Raw genomic sequence first — 23741 nt, forward strand, 5'->3', positions numbered from 1 at the left:
ATGTGGACTGCAGGTTTCCAGTCGCGTGGGAGTAGTGTTTACCGAGTTGGCAATTTACCCCCCGACGGAGTCGCTAAGCAGCTTATTAGTGGACAATGTACCCCTGGGCGAAGGAAGGGTTGCCATGGGCGGGGGACAACCGCAATACGTTTCCACCCTCGGTCAACCTTCAAGGGAGTCGTAGTCGCAAGATTTACGACACAACTGCGATACATGTGTCTCTCAGTAGCGAAATCTCGAACGTTTCGAAACAAACGGCACAATACATATACGTATACGTGAGTGACAACTTCTGGAAAAAATTCACAATTTCCTTCGATGTTTTCTCAATACCGTGACCGTAACCGCGATCTACCCACTCCGTAACCGAAAATAAAACTATTCTCGGTCATTATTTTTACTCGATATATTTGGAAAAATGATCGATTATAGCTTTGCTTTCTGCAGTACGCATATTTTTTTTTTTGTTATGTCTTCAAAATAAATTAAAACACCCTTTCGGGAATATATGTAGATAAAAATCTGTTCATTATCTCATTTTTTCAGCCGGATAAATATACCCTTCTGTCGACAGTTCATTATCTGCGGCTTTTTCGAGGCCTGTGTAAATAAGACTCATCGAGATTATGAGTAAATGAATACGTCCTCGAGGGAGTAGATGAACGTCCGACAATGATACAGTTTATACCGCGTGACGGATATTAATGAACCTCCTAGAAAACAGATGGAAGAGGGATGAAAAAACTGCTTATCCTACTTCTCGAAGCTCGTTCGAAAAAATCTCCTCGTCAGATCTCAACGGAAGCCCTTTCCTTCTTACCGCGCACGAAATATTCCGTCGTGGCGCGCGTCAACCCTCCGCGACCCGATTGTCTTCCATTGTCATAGGTATACGAGCTTCGTTTTCAGGCTTCCCTTAGCACCGATCGGTCCGCAGTGCGGAGAAGTTTTCACGGTTCGGGGGCAACAGGGGGCCATAAAAGTTCGCTCTGCGATAATAGAACAATAAAAGAACATCCCGTCAGGCTCTGGTATTATACATCGGTAGCGCGAAAGTGACGTTACATTAGCGGCGATAATCATTTTACTGCCACGGTCATAAAGCCGGGAGCACACTTTTGTGGCCTAGTGGAAGTCATGCCGTTTCGCTCATTGTCCGAGCTTTCAACTCCCACCGTTGTAAACCTCCGAGTTTTGTGGATTTATGGGACGAAATGCTACTGACCTATCCGAAAATCCTGCCGCTTATCACATTTCCCTATTGCTTGTATACACATCCGGTCGGGACTTATTGCGGACGGAAAAAAAGCTCGTCGAGATTAAAAAATCAGACGATTGCACGCGTTTTCATTACATCGTTTTTTTTTTTTCTCCTCGTGCTTTTTTTCCGTTCCGATTCGACGGGGAGTACGACACGTCGGTTTCGACGTTGCGGGGGCGAAGCGTAGGAGATGTGCAGAGAGGGAAGAAAGTTTCCGAAGAATGGGTGATTCTTGCAGGGGTCCCTCGGAACCCCTCGGGGCGTCCTTTAAGTCCACCGTGCGTTTTGCGATCCCTGGCTGAGGGTTGATTTATGAATCCATCCCACGGAACCTTCGCGACCCGTAGGATTCGGGGGTGGGGGATAGAAACTGTTTTTCGGAGGTTCTGAGAGGGGAGAACGCATGCGCTTTGAAGCGGGACCCCGCAGGTCCTATGGCCCTCGGGAACAGCCGAGGATGCACCGCCTCCCCCCACCACGAAAATTTTCAAGCTACGATGCAGCCTCCCTCTCTACTTCTGCGGTGTCCACCAGGTTATTAAAACCCTGGCGACACGCTAGGAACCCAGCAATTATACGGGGAACGGCCTTAGGCGAGCTACACGACTGCGGTGTAATTCGTTTCGAAGGAGTTGACGGGGAAAAAAACGAAAACAAAAAAAAAATTAGAAAAAATAAAACCGACGAGCATTAAACGAAAATAAATTATAAGTACAAGTAAACCAACTACTATCGCCAACTGTCAGTGGTCGTTAAAAGAAATGTGTGTATGAATAAATCCCGTGGACATGGCGGCAAACGCGTGAATTATTTATTTATTTTTTTCGTTATAAGGATAATCGAACGAATAAAATAGTTCGAAAAAATTTTTGAAGACTTTGAGATCATAGAGTGATACGAAAAACAGTGAAGTGCGATGGCCCAAGTGATGCAATATCAACAGGTGTGTGGAAAAAGATTTTTCTGTCTTGTTTTTTTTTTTTTTTTCTTGCTTTTGAAAAATTATCATCACGGGTATAATTTTTCAGTGGCCGTTGAACGGAAAGTGTTATTTTTGGGCCGTCAGAAATCTGACGAATAAAAATATCAGTCTCGATGAAATCAAATCTAATTTCGATACGAAATAAATTCTGTCCAGATAAAATTTTGATATTCGATCACTGACCCGAATTTGTGTTATTTTTTTTTTTTCTTGCAGCTAGGAGTGACGGCGATGTCGCCTATGGCTGGTATGACGCCTATGCCGAGTATCTCGATGCAAATGCACCAAAATCACGTGATGGATTACGGAGCTGGTGTTCATTACCAGGCTTATAATCCCGCGGCTATACCAACCCATCATTTTCAAAGCCCGAGTCAGTCCTCTTATTGGTTTCCCGGTTCTTCGTCGGGTCACAGTCAGCTACCGGAGCCCCTGACACCTCCCGGATACAGCGTACCTTCCATGCCGGGGAGCACGGCCTCCTGGACCACGCAGCCTCATCTGTCTCAGTCTCAAATACCCCAGATACCCTCCGGCCAACATTATCCACTTCCACCGAGTCCGCCGGAACTACCCCCGAGTCCCCAAGGTCACGGATCACCCTATCAGTGGCCGTTGATGCCGTTGACACCGCCGGCGGAACACCACATTTTAAACTCTACGGAAGAAACGAAATCCGGAAGAAAATGCACGAGATGCAGATGTCCGAATTGTCAAGTAGACGGCGGAGCTCCCCTGGGTGCTGACGGGAAGAGACAGCACGTGTGCCACGTACCGGGGTGCGGTAAAGTTTACGGAAAGACGTCGCACCTGAAGGCGCATCTGAGATGGCACACGGGGGAGAGACCTTTTGTCTGCAACTGGTTGTTCTGCGGTAAAAGATTCACGAGGAGCGACGAACTTCAACGTCATCTGAGAACGCACACCGGCGAGAAAAGATTCGCCTGTCCGGCCTGCGGTAAAAGATTCATGAGGAGCGATCACCTAACGAAACACGTGAAGACCCACGAGAATCAGAAGAGAAAATCATCCAGAAAAGACGCCGCCAACAAGGAGAACGACGTCGTTCAAGAATCGCAACTCGTATCCAGACAGCAATATCCCGTTCCGGGACACTATCCCATACCCTGATACCGCCCCCGCCCCCCCAGTAATTGTAGATTCGATTTAATTCGTTGTTTTACTCGTTCAGAAAATCTGAACGCTGCAAAATACTTTTTTTACGGCTGATGATCAGCTGATGAATTTCAAGTGCCTGGAGCAAAATAGCAGCAAATATTTCCCGAATCCGTGTGCGTGTGTGAAGTGTTTGTATATATATACATACGAATGCGTGTACTTTGGATTTCTTGATTCTGTTCGTTTTTTTTTTTTCTTTTTTACTCGTCTCAATCGAAGTTCCTATCCAACGTTACCCTTAAAAAAAACACATTGAATATATTCTTCCCCAATGATTTTGTAAATATATCAACGTACCTAATGTCACCGTAATTTTTACGCAGTGTACATACATACAGTAATAATATTTGTACATAAATATATTTTCTCTGTAAAATAAACTATGTAATAAATAATAAATATGATATTTTTTTATACGCTCGGAAAAACAAGGAAAATCGAATCGATGCGAAATCTCTCGCCTTCCCAAAATCATCGTAACAGGAAATAACAAAAAAAAAAAAAAAAAAGAGAAAAAACAGAATAAGAAGAAGAATTTCTGTTCGTCGTTAAACCGGATACTATAATACGACCTCCGTTCAATTGAGCGGAATCCTATTCGCGTCCGTATAAAAAGAGGGGGGGGTGAATAGATGTAGCGTAAAAATTTGATACAATACAAATATCCTCCGTAACGTATCAGGTTCTCCCTTTTCCCTACGATTTTTCCAACGCAACATGCGTGCGGCAGGGAGAACGATCTTATCCCAATGAGGAACATCCCCACCCTCCCGAACGAATGTATACAAGGACGGAAAAAAGAGTAAGAGAACAAAAAGAAAAAAAAAAGAAAAAAAAAATGCGGAGGCGAACGAGGACGTTCAGGAGCCCCGAAACCGCAGGTGCGTTCGTCTGCCTACGTACGGGTGAAGAAAAATGGAATGAAAAATGAGAATATTTAAATGAAAAAAAAAGGTAGTTGAAGGTGCGAGACATCTGTGAACCGGAACCGCAGTGTCCTGCGATGTCGAAGAATCAAAAGATGGAGCCACGTATAGCAGCCCCTGAACATCCGGCGTCGGGACGCTATTAAAGGGGCGGCGCGCTTGCGTTCGTACGTTCCACAAGAGATTCATGGCTGGCAAAGCGGGCAGGACGGGGCCGATGCTTCTCGATTCCGTCGAGTAGGAGAGAAAGAGAGAGACGGCTGGAGTAGGTAAAGAGAATAAGGAGTACGAAAAGATAGAGAGGGGTTTAAAAAAACAGGAATAAAATAAAAGGAAAAGGCGAGCCTTCCGAGGAGTAAATTACAGGGAAAAATAGTCGGAAAGGGGGGAATACGGGGGGGGCGGAGGGGGAGGGAGGGAGAAGTAAGCGGGGCAGACACCGACGTCGGTGCTGATGCCAGTAACAGTGAGAGAGGGACAGTAACAGGGGGAGGGGGTGGCGCCACGGCAATTCCGGCAAGTCGCGTTCCACGGCAAAGAAGTCGTACGTACGCGGAGGAACAACCGCGCGACCATCGCAAAACTTTTCTTTATCACTGTACATAAAACTATTCCATATATACGCATACAACGGCGCCAGTTAATTGAAATCCGGTATACATAGTAGAAAATTTTATATCACACACGCGCACAGTACGTACTCGTACGTAGGACTTTGCGTGTAACTTTGTAAATACAAATTTCGAATTAGATGATAGAAAACTAAAAATATTAGCCACAATTTACATTGAGCGTGAATAACGTGCAGCTATGCGAAATGCAAGTGCAGTGTAGCCGAGTGCAGCTGAGAGTGTTGTATATGTAACACGTGTACGTATACGTTACACGTACGTAAAATATACATACATAGAATACGTACTCGTGAATAGCAATTCCGAGTCCTCAAGAGAAACGGCAAGGTACCAATAGTAGCGGTCAGTGCGCGATAGAAGGTGCCCAGCTGCTCGATCGAGTCGCGAGCATGCGTATAAGATTATCAGAGGAAAAAAAGAATAAGATTTTTTCAAATACCATCCAGACGAACAGGGGGTCATCTTGTATCGGCGTCGAAAACGACGAGATAATGAGAATAAAAAATAATCAAATTTGAACGACGCGGGAGACGGAAAAATTTCAGTAAAAACTCTACGGTTCGAAGCGGCGATGGAAAAACGCAGACAGATTTCTCACGATTCAGACGATAGGAAAAAATTTTCTTAGTCAAGTTCTCTGTATCGAAAATTTTCAAGTGTCGTTCGTTGTCTAGGTTCCTCGTATTTTTGCTTCAAATTCTGATCGTCTCGATTTTTTTTTAATTTTTCTTGTCGCCGCATACGATAATCGCAGTGGGTGTAGAGTGACGTTGATGCAGTGCGTTTTCATGCGAGTGATTTGAACGAAAAATTGCGAGAATCTGAGGAAGAAAAAGAAAAAAATTGTCTAAAAAAAAATTTTATCTGCGAACCGGAAGAAAATTTATCGCCGAGCTGGAGACCAACGGAGGCAACGCGACCCCTAGAGGGTCCAGTCCGCACGCTGTGACAGTCGGGAATATAAACGTGAGTAAATTTATAACGTGAAAATGAATAAAACTGTACTTTTCTATTTTATTTGAAATTCTAACGATTACGCGTTGTTCGTCCACCTCCGTTTCCACGCGAAGGAGAACGAACTCGTCGCTCTTCTTCCCTCCTCGTACCCGCGAACCCGACGAGATCGTCCGCTCTGGTCCGGTGTGCGGAGCGCAAAGTAATTCCGGGCTACACGTATACGTGTACATATATGTATATACGCTATGGTGATGAAACAAAAGTTAAAAACCGCGCTGTCTGTCGGGTGGGCAATATAATAAATGTTACTATGTTACTGCGCCCGTTTACGCCCCCCACATTCATCACCGCGTTGAGGTCAGTTTTGTGTGTAACCTACCTGTACAGTGCCGAACGACGACGCGGGTTTTTTTTCAGCCGAATCTTACGTACGACGAACTTTCGAAGTTCGTTAGATCGTGAACGGCTTTATTTTGACTCCTTCGAGCGTTTTTTGGCTGGCCGATTCGTGTGGCGAAAGAATTATTCGAGCGATACGTTTTCGTTAATTTTAAGGGCGATTCGTGGCCGATAGATACACCGTTGGGGTCTGTTCTGCGGCGAATTTTTCGGAGTGGTATTGCTGCGTTACTTTTCGAGAGGGCCGCGCGTCGGTTTTCAAGGATCTTTAGGGCGGTGTCAGAGTTCGTAATATGTGCACGGGAGGCTCGCTCTCTCTCCTTCGTTTTGAGACGCTGACACACCCCCGCACAAATCTAATTAATTTATAACTCGAACCCAGGCGCCACTAGGAGCCGGATACTTTATAGGGACTAACACCATCTTCGTTACAAGATATAACCTCGTGTCGGCTAACCAAAGACCTATTCCGAGCTCCTTCCATGATTGCCTTTACCTTTATATTCCCCGCGTCAGAGAACGAGGCTACACGCTATTTAACTCGACGGAGAAGAAGAAAAGAAAAAAAAAAACAACATCTTTCTTATTTCTATTTTTCAGATGGGGATTCGTTTTCGAAAAAAACCAATAAACCAATAATACATTTCTCACGGTCAATTTTTAGGAGCTTCACCTATTCACTGAACGATATCGAGGGTATTTTTCCAAAAGCGTACACTGATTTTGCATCACCCAAATAAAAAATTTCTGAATTCATTGCATCCTTATCGCAGTATTCGATACGACTGATTTAAAATCGGAAAATTTCTTTAAACAATCGGCCAGTTGGATTTTTTTTTTATTTTTTAAATAACAAAAACTATTTTCATCACTCCGAAATCGGATCGTATCAAAGTGGTACTGTCTCAGATCCTATGAAAAAATATATACCGATCATCACACGGTGGATTCTCAGATCGAAAATTCACCGGACGCCTGCCGTCGGCCAGGATCAGAACGTCCAAAGCGAAACTCTAATTTGCTCAACGAATTTTTTGGAGTAAAACTTCTTCCATTTCCGTAACAAAAAAAAAATCGTACGCATACGCGATCTGATTTTACACCTGCAAATATCGTAGTCGCACTCCGGTTCTCACCCACCCCATGCAACAAAGCGGTGCAGTTGATGCGAATGCGATGAAAATATGGCTGGAGTTAATCGAGTGGTCAGTCAGTTTAAAAATCAACCGCGTGTACATTATATAGAAATATATTTGTTACGTACGGATATATGTATACGAGAGTCGGTGGGCCGCAGACAACACGACGACGACGACGACGAGGACGAGGACGAGAACGAGAACGAGTACGAGGGCTGAACGAATCGTTGTCCACCTGATGACGGGGAATGTAAACCCGGCGCACCCTAAAACCACTTTTCCTTCCCCTGAAACGAACGTGGCATCTACGGTGGTATTATACAACCTCGCACACTTGTGCAGCTGTTGCGAAATTACGCACGCGGCTTTCGTACGGCATAAATGAAGACGTTGAGAGCTATTTCGTAGGAGCTGCGAACGGCTCGGAACCGCAATGTATAATACGATATACAGGGAACCGGAAATATCGTAGCGAGAAGCAAAAGACGAAGAAGAAGAAGAAGAAGAGGAATAAGAGAATAAAAAACGGCGCAAAGAATCTCACCTCTTCTCTCATAACACCACGATTATAATCCGTTCGCATTAATTCAGTTTTCTAGAAAACTTAATGAATATATTCATACGACGTATGTAATTTATCGTAAAGTACGCGCTAACTCCAGGGTTGCCTTTGCCAAAGGGTCGAACTTACGGCAACGTTATTATCGTAGTTACACACCAGCTCCTGAACGATGAAGTCATAGCTTACAGAGGGCGGCGCAAACGAGACCATAAACCCATTTGACGTACGAAGTAGGATCGTTTACTGGTACACGTGCAACTCGGATGTAAGTTACGCGCGCCCGTATCTCACACAAATTTCGCGCGTAGTCCGCGATTTCCGCGAGATTCTTACCTGTTATCCGTTCGTTTTTCTCAATCGAATCGCGACATCGGCCGCCGGACGAATTTCAATCTCGTGCTAACAAAGTTGGCTCGCTAACGGTACAAGTTTGATCTAAGCAACGCGGGGAACGAGCCGATAGATAAATATCGGCTAGGCGCGATGCAACGCGTCTGGTGGAACGCCTCGTACACGCATCTAGTGGTAGTCGAACTAGGAGTAGACCGCATCCAGCTGATCGCTTCCTCCGAGTTCTTGCGGCGAACTCGATCGCCGCGGTAAATGATCTCTTCGTTGCACAAAAAAAAAGAACCAACGAGCGTACTTACATTCCTACGTTAAGTGCGCTATTAACTAACCCAGCGCTAATATCAACCTCTTCCACCTCATTATGTTAATTGCGAGAACCCCAGCAGTATTCGCCTGACGGGGAAAGCATCGGGTGAAAAAATATCAACTACTTGACAGCTGATCGACCGAACACACCGCGTGGAAATGACGGGCGATTTTTGCCGACGTTCGGATTTAGCGCTCTGAAAATTTCCACCCTTCTTAGCGGAAAACGTTTTTTTTTTATTTTAAGAAAATAAAGAAAAAAAGGAAGGAAGAATCGATGGAAATTATACCGAACTTCGTCGGACGCGACGCGTATCGAGGTGTGGAGTAAATGAAATGCGTCCGCCGGAGATCTTATCCCGCGGTTCAACGCTACGACGTGAATATGGGTTGAAAATTGCGTCGAAAAATTGGAACGCAGCTGCGGAGTGGATTCGATCGTGGGTAAAAAAAATGTGTAGAGGAACAGCGTGGAGACGCGTCTGATATAGGTATAGGATATATGATACACGCGTTATACGGTGGAAAAACAACGTGGTATAGTTGGAAAAATGTATGAAAAATAGAAGAAAATCTTTATGTGCGACTCGGTGTTGCGGGACCAAGACTGGAAGCCGTTTCGTAATCGCAGCAGGATCATTTTCTGCACGACTGCACGGGAAATTAGATCACCTATCCTATCCCGGTAGCCAGGCCTCGGGCAGGTCGTATCGCATGCAGGAAGAGATTCCTACTTCTTCTCTATCTTCTTTTTCATTTTTTCCTTATCTTCGTCCTTACAGATACCGCGCCTTGCATTATACATTTTTTTCGTTCAAGTTTTTTCTGTTTTTCTTGTTTTTTTCTCTCCGTCATTTTTCCATATCAACCTCATCGACGCGAGTCATCATCGCAGTAGGAAGAATTCAATAATTAACTATTCCCTGCGCGTCAGATCGCAGATACGCCTGTCCTTTGCGCAAATTACCTATCCTGTTTTATAATAGAGTGCCGAGATTCTCCTTGTTTTTATTCTTTCTTTTCATATCCTTATTTATGAATGTACGAACAGATACCGTTACGGCCCTGAAATACGGAAATGCAGTTCTTGTTAGACGTGTACCGCACTCCGTTGCACGGGTACAGTTGATAATATCGCGCCGATGTTTTTTCGAAAAAAAAAAAAAGAAACTCCGCGAAATCGACGTTGGTCCGGGCATCGCGAAATTGACCAAATTTTACATTTTTCGAACCGCAAGATGGAAGGCGAATGAGGGAGGAAGAATTTTTTCCCAAAGCTAGAGTATTATAGACACAATTATGCAATTAAATATATTATACGAAATTCCGTTAAATTTTCAATACGGCATACGAATAGGAATATTATTTTTCGCAAATTTCGTACATGGAATCCTAGATGAGTTCGGCGAAAAGATCTTTGTGCAAATTTTTGGTTTCCACGGAATCCAATTTTGCTCCATCTCGCTGCATCGTACGAACAAAAAACTCGAAGCTGATGAAAATATAGGGCGTTTTTTTTTTTGAGTTCGCTCGAATTCGGTTCAAAATCGAAAAAATACCGGGCTTCACGATTCCCGGTTTTTTGAGAAGCTAGAAAATCCCGTCGAAGATCGAGGGAAAAAAATTCAATGAAATAATGGTCCGAAGGAGATGCGCGACGACCTCGAGGACGCGGAGAGGACGCGTCAGGATAGGAGTCAAAGTAACCTGGGCTTCGAGTTTGGGCCGGGTGCAGTAATCGCTTCCCCGAAGCCGGGGCTCATTATCGACCCGTCGGTCCGGCAATTACCTGCGAAGCCTCAGCAGCCGTGTGTGCTGGGCAGAGCCACAGTTTCTCTATATACGGCCGCTTCTCTCGCTTCCTTTCCTTTCCGTTCCTTTCCGTTCCCCCTTTTATATATTCCTTCCCTATAAGCGGCGCAGCTCACCCGAGTCAGAACAACCGGAGCTCCTTTTTCTCTCCCCGTGAATTGCGGCTCACTTCGTTCCTCGTGTATATGTGTATCTCCTCGTTTTTCTCGGCTTCGCTGTACCCACTATGCTCGATTTCTTCGCTTTTTCAATTTTTGTTATTTCGCTTTTTCTATTTTTTTTTCCCCAACTCGCGTTATACGCAATTCGCGAATCCTTCCTTCGTGCGCTTCGGTTGCGATCCTTGATAATTACCACGCGGAATATATACACAAGGGCCGTTTATAATTTCGTGACTCAAGATCGCGGTTTAACCGAACCGGTGAACGTTAAATACGAACGGTAATCGAGTTTTCCGCGGGTTAAAAAATAAATAAATTTTCTCTCATCGACGCGCGCGTCCCACCGATTTTCTTACGGGTTTTCACGGTTTCAACGGTATCCGCTTCGTCCATAGATGAAAAAATGAAAGTTTTTTCTTCCTTCATTTTTTTCAGAGATCCAAACGCACCTGTCCTCTACTACCATCAGTATAACAGTTATGGACAAGATCGACCGTTACGGGTATCATGACTTGACCGAACAATTTTTTTAATTTTTATTGATTTTGCACAGGGTATGTATTTTTTTTTTTTTTTCGTTTTGTTTTTATAGAACGTACGGTCGAATTGTACATCGGATATTGTAGTTTGTCGGTAACGGTTTCTAAGCACGAAATATTGCGAGGTGGTAACTTCACGTAGTTTGAAAACGCACAAACAACCCTCCGCTGTTATAGTGACAATGCTGCAGCATCGAAATGATCGTACGATTTCTAGCTACTTTCGCGCACGTCCACTTTGCCATGCTTTTTCGGTTTTTTATTTTCTTTCTTTGTTCACTCGTTGCACATATACGCGACCTGGTCCACAAGGGGTTCTGCAATTAGAGGGTGTAATTATTTAGCCACTCACAAATTACCAAGTCGCGATTTTTCGCGGAACGAATAACTCTTCGCTATTTTTACTTTTCCCATTTTTGGTTCCGAAATTTCAGCGGGGCTTCAACTTCCGATTAACGCGAGCAAAAAAACTGTATTATTTTGAACGACGTAAGTTACCGAAACCGAGACAAGGAAAAAAAAATCGAAAAATTCCGTAAATCATGGAAGCTTTTTTCATTTAATTTTCATTACAAGTATTCCGGAAAATCGCTTAATTTCTCTTGGCCGTTTTCACCCAAATACCTGTACCGCTGGAATATGAGGCACATGTGGGTGTGTACATAGGTATGTAATAACAACGAGGGGATCGGGCACGTGAACAGCTAATAAGGCGCGAGGTAAAGAGATATCGCCGGCCACAGCATGTAAAGTACCATATACTTTAATACGGTGGTTTAATGAATCGTAAACTGCCGCCGCAAGTAGGTAAAATATATACTTTCCTGCCTATATACTCAGCTGCCGCATATACGTCCGCATACATTCATGCTCGGAAAAATCGTATCTGAATATTTTCGCGATGATGAGAAAAAAATTAATTTTCCACCGCTAAATCCGCGAGGGGGGCAATGATCTTCGATCACACGAACTTTTTCCATTCTTCCTAGACGAGGAAAGTTGGTGAAAAAATTTTTTTCTATTCAGTTACCTGCTGTACAGACGACACGAGTGGCAATTTTCACCCTACCCACGTTTGTGATGTTGCAGTTTTCAGCTCTCAACGTTCGACGGGGGTATACATGTGGTGCGGTGCGGTGCGGTGCAGTGCAGGTCGTCCGCGTCTCGTCTGTAAATCGGGCGACCGCAAAAGCGGAAAAAAATTACGCATCACCGCGGGCTCGCGCGACCTCGACGACCTTGAAGAAACCACCACAAGCCCGCAAACCCGACGATTACAGGTGCAAAAACACCGCGAGTGTTAACCGCGTTGATCCTACCGTCATTTTCCACCGCTCACGGTCTCTCTCCCGCTCCTGCGGACGGCGGAACCGAGTGTACAACACATAAACGTACTGCGATAATGTAACCTCCGCACAACATCGCATCGCACCTCTAGCGATATGTATATGTGAATTTTTCTGTTTTTTTTTTTTTACCATTCATTTATCTTATTTTTACAAAATTTTATTGTGCATAAGTCACACGCGTGTGTAATATACAGCTTTTCAAACGTCACGACGTGATTGTTCACTTCCTGCAAAAGTTGAACCGTCTCCCTGTCGCGTGTACTTTTATTTTTCGTTTCACGGGGTCCGTTCTTTTTTTTTGTAAAAATCGGCGTTCGATAAGTTATAGCGGTTGATTTTTGTGCGGCTATTCCCTTGATTTTTCGATTATCGGTTATTTTATTTTATCGACTACGCATGGCTGGTTTGACGATAATATATTTCATAAATCCGCAACCGTTTTGCAATAATTATTTTTCATTATGAACTGACAGTTGCAATTACAGTGAGAGACCAGCAATTAGAGCGTCACATCGGTTGAATAGAAAATAGTGACGTTGATATAATTTGCAAAAAAATAAGAAAATCAATTGCAGTCAAGTGTGTCGCAAATTGGAGAAAAAAAAAAAAAAAAAAAACAAACAAAACGATAGAAACAAATAGAATAAAATAATTAAATGATGAGAAAAAAACGAAGACTATAAGCTGGCGAGTGCAAAAATGTCGATCGGTTATAATTGCGGAGAATCTAGTATGATTGTTCTTTCCGGTTTATACGTGTGTGTGTGTGTGATGAATTTCATTTTATAAAATGGCACAACGACGTTCCGAGAATATATATATATTTATACGGTGGTTGGGTTTTTGACTCCCCTCGATTTTCTGGAACTCGTTGATGTTTTTAACATTGTTTCCGTTTCGCGGCATCTTTGACCGAACTCCTGTGATAATGCGCTCGAGCGGCGCGAGTTCGTTTCAATTATCATTTCAGCAAACTCGACTAATAATTTAATTATTGCTGAAGATAAAAATATACGAACTATCAGAATTTTTTACGAGGTCAACTCCGTAATGCACGCGTGTACGTGGAGTGTAACGCGGGACTTCCATATATACACACATATACGTATATTACTCGGGCGAGTTATTATTTCACCCGAATCTTTAAATAATAATACTAAAAACGGCCTCTGCTACGTATATTATAACTTTTACCGGAATGGCCTGGTCATAATGGGTAGCATAAGCAGTTTGGAAAGTCGTCCGTACGATATAGCCGGAAGGCAACACGCACGATATTATAAAGGTGGCCGTAGCCCAGATCCGCGTCACGAGAAATAACGAATATCATTACAATCGTGATACTTGTGTGTATATCATATAATACGTAAACGTGTACGTAAGAATTTCTTTTCATTTTTCTCTCTTCTACCTTTTCTCGTTCAAAATTTTTTATTCAATTTCTCAAAAATTGACGACGCAGTTCAAACTGCACACGTCACAAGAAACAATGGGAATCTCCAAGTTTTTATCCTTTTTTGAGTAGGCTACGATTCTGGATCATCAAACTGAATTGAATCTTCGTCCCCATCGTTCGTTCCGATTATTTTTAACCCACGATACGTCGTAACGCTAAAAAATAAAGAAAAAAAAAAAACTCACCCTGTGTGTGGATTTTGATATCATGCGGTTGGTTTTTTTATCCGATTCTTTTTTTTTTTTTTTTGGTTTTTCACTTTAAGTATGGTCACGAAGTTTCTTAACTGCAACACAGCCCGCAGCGATATACTTTACATATACCGATGTACATAGTTGTATAGATATATATATAGATATATAATAAGGACGCGGTGATCAGCGGCAATAAAATCCACATTACATAACTTCATCTTGCCTTATAATAACGCGTAAACACTGGCGCATACAAATGTGAATGAAAAAAAAGAAAAATCAAGTTACACGTGTACAGGTTTCGATGCAGGTACGTGCATATACGTTACGTACGTCGCGCGTATCCGTATTACGTACCTGTATGTATGAAAATTTATGAAACTTCCTTAATTCTGCACACCTGTTTTTTTACACGTACACGTAAACGTTTTCAACCAGCTGTGTGGAAATAATTTACCGAATAATTTTTCAAAATCGAAAGATAAGTGAAAAAAAAAAAGAAGAAGAAGAAGAAGGAGAAGGAGTGTACGACTCGACGCAGTCGTGTCGAGAGAAAAAGAGAGAAAGAAAAGAGAAAAAAATTTGTGTGAACATCAGTCGGAGGTTAATCAGGTTTATTATATCTCACGTATAAAAAGCGTCAGTATTTTTTCTCCTTTCTCTTTTTATCTTTTTCCATATTAGCCACGTGTATTATATTCTCGATTATCTACGATAACTGTGTTCTTAGGGTCACGCCCCCCCTTCCCATCAATCCCGTCAGTTACTCTAATTTTCATCTTTGACCGCACGTTTCTCCGCTCGTTTAATTCCTCGACTTCATATTGTATACATGTATATTCACGAATCGGACACCCGATTCGACTCCTCCGTCGAAACTCGATCGTACGAATCGAGGGGATTTCTTCGCGTTGCACAGGCGAAATTACAACAACGGTGGACCCGCGGATCTTCATCTCGGATCGCATTACATTTTGTAAATTACATTATTATTACCTTCGTATATACAGCTGGGGCGTCATTTAAAAAGGCGAAAGGGAATTAAAGTCGAGCTTTTGTCCGATGGTAAATTTTTTTTTCATTTTTTTTCTTTCTTTCTCTGTTTTATTTCATTCGGGCGCGACGTATAGCGCGGCGTCGCCTCATTCCTGAGTAATCGTTGGACGCCGGTACGAGTTATCCTGGGCCCGTAAGAATTCTCTCTCTCTCTCTCTCGGGTCTCCTCATGAGAAGATCCCCTCGACACCGGGAGACCGCCATTTTCTAAATGTTCGTTGTATATAGGGTCCCGTACAAGAGATATAACTGGTTTTCATTTGACTTTCTTATATACCATGTGCCACACCTCTGCCCCCATGATCGATGCGCATTGGGATATATTTTATTTCTCTTCTTATAATTTCAATTTCCAATCTAATCCCCATTAATCAATGTTACCGATTGAAGAAAAAAAAACAATAATGAAACGAATGAAAAAATAATTATCAAAAGCGATTGGGAACCGAAATAGGTATACGTGTTCCGAGGTCAGGGGTTCGAAAATTTGATGTAAAATTTGAATGAATTATTGTAAAACTATTTTTGCTTTTTTCGAATAAATTATCTATTAATTTTTTATTCGAGAGAGCGCGTTCGACTCGGGATTTGAGATCGAAGAAGAAGGGATGTCGTTGCCCCTCGTAATTTCAAGTCTAACGTAACGATAATTCTTCGACTAAACTTAGCCGCATGGTTCAATAAGTGAGTTATTTCATCGGATTAAAACGTCTTGCACCGTGCGTTCCGGGAAGGCGTTGCAGTCGCTTACGCGGTATGCGATGAATTAAATTTAGGTTACCGCAATGATTACAGCGAATTTCTGGGATCCGGAGGTTGACGTACTTCGCCATCCAACGAATCACACGTGATGCAATTACGTCCGTTCAACGCGCTCCAGTCGAACGCCGGGGCCGAATGACGCTCTCGATTTTCAAATTTCCAACAGATCCTATGCGACTCCATCCGATACGTCGTTTAATTTTTCCATCGCTAGACGTCGTAACGTCAACGTGTCGCCTGTTCGTATATCATTTATCTCGTCGCGTAACATATTTACAGAGAATGCAAAAAAAAAAAAAACAAAAAACAAAAAACGCCCATGAAAACATAAAGAATTAACAAAAAATAAGCACGGAAAAAAAAAAAGGCACTGAGATGCGCATAGCTTGTCTGACAAGTAGTTCGCGTGACGAGTATACTTACACATTAGTTGAGAGGGTTTAATCACTGTCCAACGATCTGCGAGAGATAACACTGACTACGTTTTAATTACTCCAGTGCACCGGGGAACGCGAGCGCATACGTACATAATGTACGATACACAAATTTTACGTAAAATATTGCACACATTTTATCTGTTCGTAATTATTCGCGACAGACGCAGCGAACGATAGTGGCGTAGAAAAATAATAAAATTGAAAAGAAAAAAAAAGGAACGAAAGAAAAATGCAGAATGCGAAATGATCGGACGGTTCACCGACCGATCGGATCGTTTCCAAGGTTCGCGAAAAAACGAACGAATCTAAGAAAAGTGTGAATTTTTTTTTCTCGTTCGCAGACGTAGTTTCAATAATAGTTTCATCGGAATTTGCATCGGTTCGAATACCGGCGCTATACCGATCCGCGTGAAATGTGTGTATATATACCTGTGTGTGCGCCGCGATTATTATCTCCGACCTCGGAATTTTTGATCGCGTGTTCGCGGGGTTTTTTTTTCTCTTCACAAAAATTCACGCGGAAAGCCACCGTTCGCGAGCGTCGATTCTAAGATCTACGATTCGAATTCCACCTTCTTTTTGTGAGGAAATTATTTATACAGCTGATCTCTGTACGGACACTGTATAGGTACGTAAGCAAGGCGTGCAACGAACTCGATGGGCAATAAATCCAATCTCTCGATCCACGAGCGATTACGTTGTACAACCTTTGGAAAAAAAATCATACAGGTCATTCCACGTCCCTTATCACTCTCATTTTTCATTAGCGATTTTTTCTTTCCTCTCCCGCGACGACAGAAAAAAATCCCATTGACGAAAAATTTACACCAGATCGTTGGAAAATTGTGTACATTGATTTGATCGTGAAGAGAAGAGGAAATTCCGAAGAGTGGAAAGAGAAAGAATTTTCGTTTCTGAACTGCCGTAAAACGAGAAGGAAAACAAATCGCAAAACGAAGTGGCGGAAGTTCCGGTCCACGCGAGAGGCCCATCGGGACGAATTTTCGAACGTAAGCAGCGTAGATAAGCTGAGAAACTTACGGGGATCGGAGGAATACGTAGTAGGCGAGTCCTCCGTAGCATCGGCAACGGAGTAAATATATATTGAAACAAGTAGGTGTATCGCGCCTGTTCGCGAGCGGTCGCGCCTCGTTCCCACGTCCCAAGGAATCGTAGAGCCCGGGAGTATCCAAACGGGGATAATTATGGTCCGGTAATTGCTACTACTTAATATTCCGTGAGTGTATCTCATTCCTGCTGTACGTATATTATTCACACTGGCTCATATTTCCCCATACACAGGACCGACGTCGCGGTGTGCGAGGGCACTTCGGTTGGCCGCTGCTGCCGCTGCTCCTACCGCTGCTGCTGCTGCTGCTGCTGCTGCTGCAGGAATTACCCGAGCCCACTTCTATTCCACATACAATAAGTCCGAAGCACGTTGAAAACCGTCTAGGAAATTTATCCCCCGCTTATTCCTCGGACACGACCGAGCCGCGAGCAGCCGATCGTCGAAAAATAAAAAATCCTAATGAAAGTAGAGGGAGAAAAAAAAGGAAACGAAAAAATTAATAAGAAACGAAACGAACAGTTTCATTCAAGTTTCAACATATATATATTATAATACGTGCGTTGGTACGTACCTACCTTACGGAATCTATGGGTATGTACATCGTATATACGTATATGTGATGTGCGTGATGGAGAACACAGATGTTTGACGTTTATTCACAATTTTTGGAGAATATTATGCCGTAATATTTCGTGCGCTGTGTATATGTATGTATGTATATATCGAAATTATAAAGTCAAAGTTCGTACGGATCTGAAATAATTTTGTACGAGGGTCGACTCAGTTTTTACATAGGGTAAGTGTGTGCTCGTAATAGCCATTGTACGTACACGCATTGAGTAATTAGAAGTGTTTAGGTAGGGTGATGATTATTTTCCAACTGTATAATACATCGCAGATCCGGAGGTAACGCGTAGCAATTAAGGGCTAGTTGTACGAATGAGGTATCGCGTCGCGCCTCTAAGCGTAATAAACTTCATCATCATCATCGTCGTCGTCATTATCATTATCGTCATTATCACCGTACCGAGTGGGTTACACGTATACGGTATACCTACATTGTATTATTCCAGGACATACTAACAACGTATCAAAAAACCGAACCCAACGGAGCTGCACGAGAAAAAAAAAGGCACCTCGACAAGATCTGCGTTACATTCGTACGAAAATAATCTGAATTCATAAAATTTTTCATAAGTTTGTTGTTTTTTTTTTTTTTCTTTTAGTCTTCTCGTTACCGCGGATATTATCTGTACACCATAACCGCTCTAATTGCAACGACTAATAATTAGCCAGGTACCTACTTTTGTAAACATTTTTTTTTCAAGATACAGGTATAAAAGAAACCTTCGTCGGTCATTACGGTTGTGGCGGTATAGGTAGAGTGGCGTTACGTATACCAACGTAACTCGGAAACGTGTGCGAAACACGCGATCTCAGGTATTTTTTCCCCATAAATAAATAAAATAGATATCGTTGGTCGTGTACGCGGTGACTTTTTTTTTACAAATATAAAAATTTTTGAAACGTTAAAAATAACCGGTTCGGTTCGAGGCAATGGGTATATTTATCACACGATTTTACGAAGGAATTAAACACGAGTTACGATCTGCACCGATCGCTTAATTTTATCGCCGTTACACAGAGAAAATGATAAAAAAAAAAAATAATTAATGGCACAAAAATTTCAATCCACCGACACGAAGCGTTTGGAAAAAAAAATTGGTGTGTCTGTCGCATCGGAAAGAACGGTGCACGGAAAATGGACGATGATCATCGGGCGTATTGTGGTAGAAGTGTACATACACCGCAGGGGATATAATGTGCAGTGATTATCTTGTAAAGTAGAGGAGCTACGACGCGTACTTTGTTCGTGACAATTTTCTCCCTACACCGCAGAATACAAACGTTATAAACTGTGTACCGTGTCTCGTGTACCTTACTGATATATCGTGACACGTAAACGCGCGGCAAAGATTAGGATTATATTATTAACCCCCTTAATTCAGCCTTCATGCGCGTTAATCTAGTACGATTCTAATCCGAGCGAGATAATATTCCGGGCATTCGCTTTTTGAGAATTGTGACAGATTTCGTTTGAGATTTGTTGTTGTTTTTTTTTTTCAATTCTAGTCGAGGCAAAAAAAAAAGGGAAATAACTGAGACACTTTCTCCGACGGACGCAGCGGTACAGAGTTGCGATTCGGGCAGCGAAGTAATTCAGGAAACGTCCAGACTCGTACATATCGTTAACGGGTTTGGTTATATTGCCGTGAGAGCGCGGGTGATATAATAAAAAAAAGTCCTTGACAAAATAGTAGAAAAATTTGGCTTTGAGTGACACACACGAAACGTACCTATAGTATAGCGCGTGTCGCGTGCGTTTTTTCATACCGCACACGTACCGATGTTAAAAAAATAGCGAAAATATTCAGAGAAATGAAGAAACTAGAGAGTCGGAATTTTTTCCATCGGTATTTGCAGAGGTTTTTTTTCGACCGAGAGTTTTCAAGTTCAGCCGGACAGTCCGCGGTCCCTATAGCGGGTTCATTACGACGGGTTAATTAGAGAAAAATTGCCGGGCAAATTTTCAACTCGTGCGCGGTGGTGGGCCCTTTCGAGGTGGAGCAACGGCAGGCAGGCAGGCAGAATCGGCCACTCGGATGACCACCAGAGTGGAAAGATTACGAAGCGAGCGGATGCGGATGAGCCAGAGGATGAATGAAGAACGGAGAATGGCGAGTGATGGAGGTCCGCCGTTCGGATCGAGCAAAACGTAAGACGCACACGCGTTCGAAGTGTCTCGAGAGAGAGAGACGAAGTGGGAGAGAAGGAAAGAAAGAAAGAAGAAAAAAAAACGATGAAAAGTCGAAACGACCGGCCATTTTTTGAAAATAGGGAAAGAAAATTTTCATCATACCATGGAACGTCTCGCTCGATAAAATAGCGGCGTAAAAACTTGTGAATTAAAAATTCCACAAGTTTTTCCTTAAGAATCGGGCGTAGCAAATTTCATGAAATTACCTGCACGAAGAAGCATCAGATTTATTCCAGATAACATTATACCATGCGAATCCATCGTATCCTGTGCGCCATATCCATGGGATTCGCGTAACGTTCCTCGCTATTGATGGTAAATACTGATCCATTTCTGACGCAGCTGTTGAAGCTCGAGGGATTTTTTTTTTCTCTACAGCGGCGGTACGAGGCGGACGCGATTGCTCGATTAATTCCACCTCGTGGTGCTGCACATTACGGTATTACGGTCTCTCGGAATCCGGTACACGATCGATAAAATCTTTCCTCTTACAGTCTGGCCTCCGCCGTACATCGCGGAATGAATGAGCGATCGAGCAACGAATCGCACAGTCGGGTTGTTTGAAAATTGAAACGCGAATCGACGAAAAAAAAAAAAAAGGATTTTCTCTCTTTCTTTCCCTCGCGATTTTCCAAAGCATAGTTTCGTTTTCGAATAAGATACGAAAAATAAAATACTGCTGACGAAGCGGCAATCCCGTTTCAACGATTCTTCGCGGTCTGCCTCTGCTACATATACGGTGAGGTAAGTACCGCTGAAAATTCCGAAAATGGCGAACGCCCGAAGATCCGGTGGAAGTGGCGAAGAGAAAAGGAACGGTATTTGAGAAAAAAAAAAAAAAAAAAAAAACGAAACGAACAAGATGGAGAGATACAGAGTCGGAAAACGAGGGTAGGTACCAGATATAGCCTAGGCTACGACGTGACCGCGAAAGAATCGATGCGAACTTTTGCACAGGCGACGACTGTACGTAGCCCCACTCGGGTTTGCTGACTCGGTGTTTTCGTAATTCCTTTTTCACGAAACATTAGGCATCGCCGCTTATCCGATCTTTTTCATTTTTTTTCTCTCCACCCGTTTTCCGTCGTCCACCTATTTCTTCACACCGGCTAGGCTCCTCGACTTTTCTTCGCCCTCACCTGAACGGTATGGATCTTGGGAATTTTTTTTTTTTCCTTTCAAAATTTATTCAAGTTTATTCGAAGTGTTCAAATATTTAGATCCTCCGGTCGTAGAGCTTCCGCGGTCCGAAAATCGTTGACAAACGAACGGACGAACTGAAATGCGGTGGGATTTCCATAAACGACGCTCGAACGAACGGCTACTGTGCTATTTTTTCCCTTCTTCGTAGTGGGAAAAGTCGGACAACAAAAGCTGATAGGAAAAAAAAGGATGAGGGAGAGAAAAAAAAGAATACACACCCGTGAAAACGGACCGCTCCACTTGAACGGAGAGAGAGCAAACAGCTCCATAAAAAGTCCCTTATATTCCTGCAGATCCGATAGCCCGGTGCGGGTGAATAAGTCCAGGGGGTTCATCTATACTATCCTATAAAATTCACCCCGCGGTGATCTCATGAAGAAATAAAAAGAAAAAAAAAAAAAACAACTAATAAACACGCGTTCGCTCGAATTCGGAAGTTCCATTCGACTGGGTCGTGAATATGGTATGATAACCTGCGATTTTTGTCATAATGTAGTCGAAGTGGGACATGAACGGATAATTTTGGGCCAAACGTGGCGGCCGAACATGGCGTATCTCCTGTAGTAAAAGTATGAGAAAAAATGGAAAGAAGAAAAGGAGAGAGAGAGAGAGAGAAAAAAAAAGCGACTAGAAACAAATTGTTCGGAAAAAAGTTAATTTCCTTTAGGCGCCATGGGCCACGGGGGCCACCCTAGCTGCCTTTGGTCCTTTGGTCCCCGGACCGTTGGGACTATGAGGTAAATGTCTGGATATCTCTGAAGCGGTGCGGTACTCTCTGACCCTACCGTTAATTAGTACAAGGGCGATTAGGTGGCGATTTAAATAAACCGCCCTTCGTCCTCTCGTGCCCCTCGATATTATTATATGGAAAAAGTTAAATCGACGGAGAAAATCGTCGCGATATACGCGCTTATAGTCCCCGAGCGAAAAGTAGGGGCATAAGAGAGAGAAGAAAAAAAAACAGAAGAATGAAAACTCAGATCTATTATATGATAATGAACGGTACGATATCATCGATTAAAAAGGGACACCCGTTGTATCCGTAGTACCTGTCTGTAGTAGTAGTAGTAGGGGGACCATGCGAAGAAGTAGTAGTAACCTATCATTACGCGCCGCCGCAGATAATTCAATTTATTTTTCATATTTATGGGACGCCGACGCTCACCTGAAGAACTTAACGCCCGTACCTTACGACGTATACAGACGTGTGCACGGTATACATACGTATACCTCTACTGCACATCTCGCGAAAATCTTCGGCCAAACGAAAAGAAAAAAGGATAAGCGTTGGTCACATACAGGGGTTGTTCCGTCCCGGTCGTAAACTATATCCCATCGAGCGACCCTATTTGTAGTTTCATATGAGCAACCACTTCATCCCTCGACTAAGTATAAGCACGTAACTATGTTTCCTGTAAAAAAAGACCGGTTCAAGGGAGGAACGAATGGACCGTAGGAAGCAGGAAATAGAAAAAAATGAAATAGATCGTTCGACGCGACGAAAATCGACATTTTCTCTTATTCAGGTTTTGTATGCTGTATTTTGATCTCGGGAATCCGAATTCACCAGTTAATTCGATCTGTCTATAAAATTGATGGAGTCATCGTCGATTTTCGAATTTTCGAAACATTCTTGGGTATGTGGAATCAAGAAGAACGCGGCGAGTACGTACCTACATCGCTGTTGTATGGGGTATATATTTTTTTGGTGAGAGGTAATTAAAGCCGAAGAAGTTCGCCGCATAGTGTAACCTTTAAAACGAATCGTTCCATTAGCCGTCAAGTACAGGCTACAAGGCAGAGAAAAATAGGTCTAATTTTAAGTCTCTAATTTGTCAAAGGCTCGTTGCACCGACGGAGTAGCCTGCCCCATACTTATTATGTATTATATATCTATACAGAGGTCGTTCGCTGCCACGCCGCAGGGGTAATCATAGTTTAAATTCGTATTCCACCCATTGAAAATCAAGGCTCGTCGCCCGGCAGCGAGAGCTTCGCAGTTCACTATGTATAGAAGCGCTCGCTCGCGTATACCGCTTGAATCGTTCGGATCATAGGGTATCAGGGGACATTTCAACCCCCGGCACGTCATCAATATTACATGAGACTCGCGGGGAAGGATACCGCTCCTCTTTCGGTCAATTCTACAAATCCTAATGGCCGCCCCCTCCCCCCCTCCCTGCATCTC

General features: G+C 43.0%; 1 protein-coding gene and 2 long non-coding RNA genes across 3 annotated transcripts in view; all 3 read left to right on the forward strand.

Annotated features, from left to right (window-relative positions):
- Nucleotides 1-1851: 1851 nt before the first annotated feature.
- On the forward strand, nt 1852-3735 carry LOC105689994 (transcription factor Sp5-like). The gene is made up of 2 exons (XM_012407459.2): nt 1852-2204; nt 2460-3735. The coding sequence occupies exons 1-2, from the start codon at nt 2178-2180 to the stop codon at nt 3372-3374; spliced, it is 942 nt and encodes a 313-aa protein (XP_012262882.2). The 5' UTR covers nt 1852-2177; the 3' UTR covers nt 3375-3735.
- Nucleotides 3736-4828: 1093 nt separating this feature from the next.
- LOC125500772 overlaps nt 4829-23741 on the forward strand; it is an 80367-nt gene continuing 61454 nt past the window's right edge. Inside the window, exon 1 of the long non-coding RNA XR_007278231.1 lies at nt 4829-5946. This is a non-coding gene — a long non-coding RNA (uncharacterized LOC125500772). The remainder of the gene's footprint in view (nt 5947-23741) is intronic.
- Nucleotides 12651-21940, forward strand: LOC125500771. The gene is made up of 2 exons (XR_007278230.1): nt 12651-17673; nt 17763-21940. It is a non-coding gene; the product is annotated as an uncharacterized LOC125500771 (long non-coding RNA).

Source organism: Athalia rosae, chromosome 4 (genome assembly GCF_917208135.1).
Source record: "Athalia rosae chromosome 4, iyAthRosa1.1, whole genome shotgun sequence".
Classification (NCBI taxonomy): Eukaryota; Metazoa; Arthropoda; class Insecta; order Hymenoptera; family Athaliidae; genus Athalia; species Athalia rosae.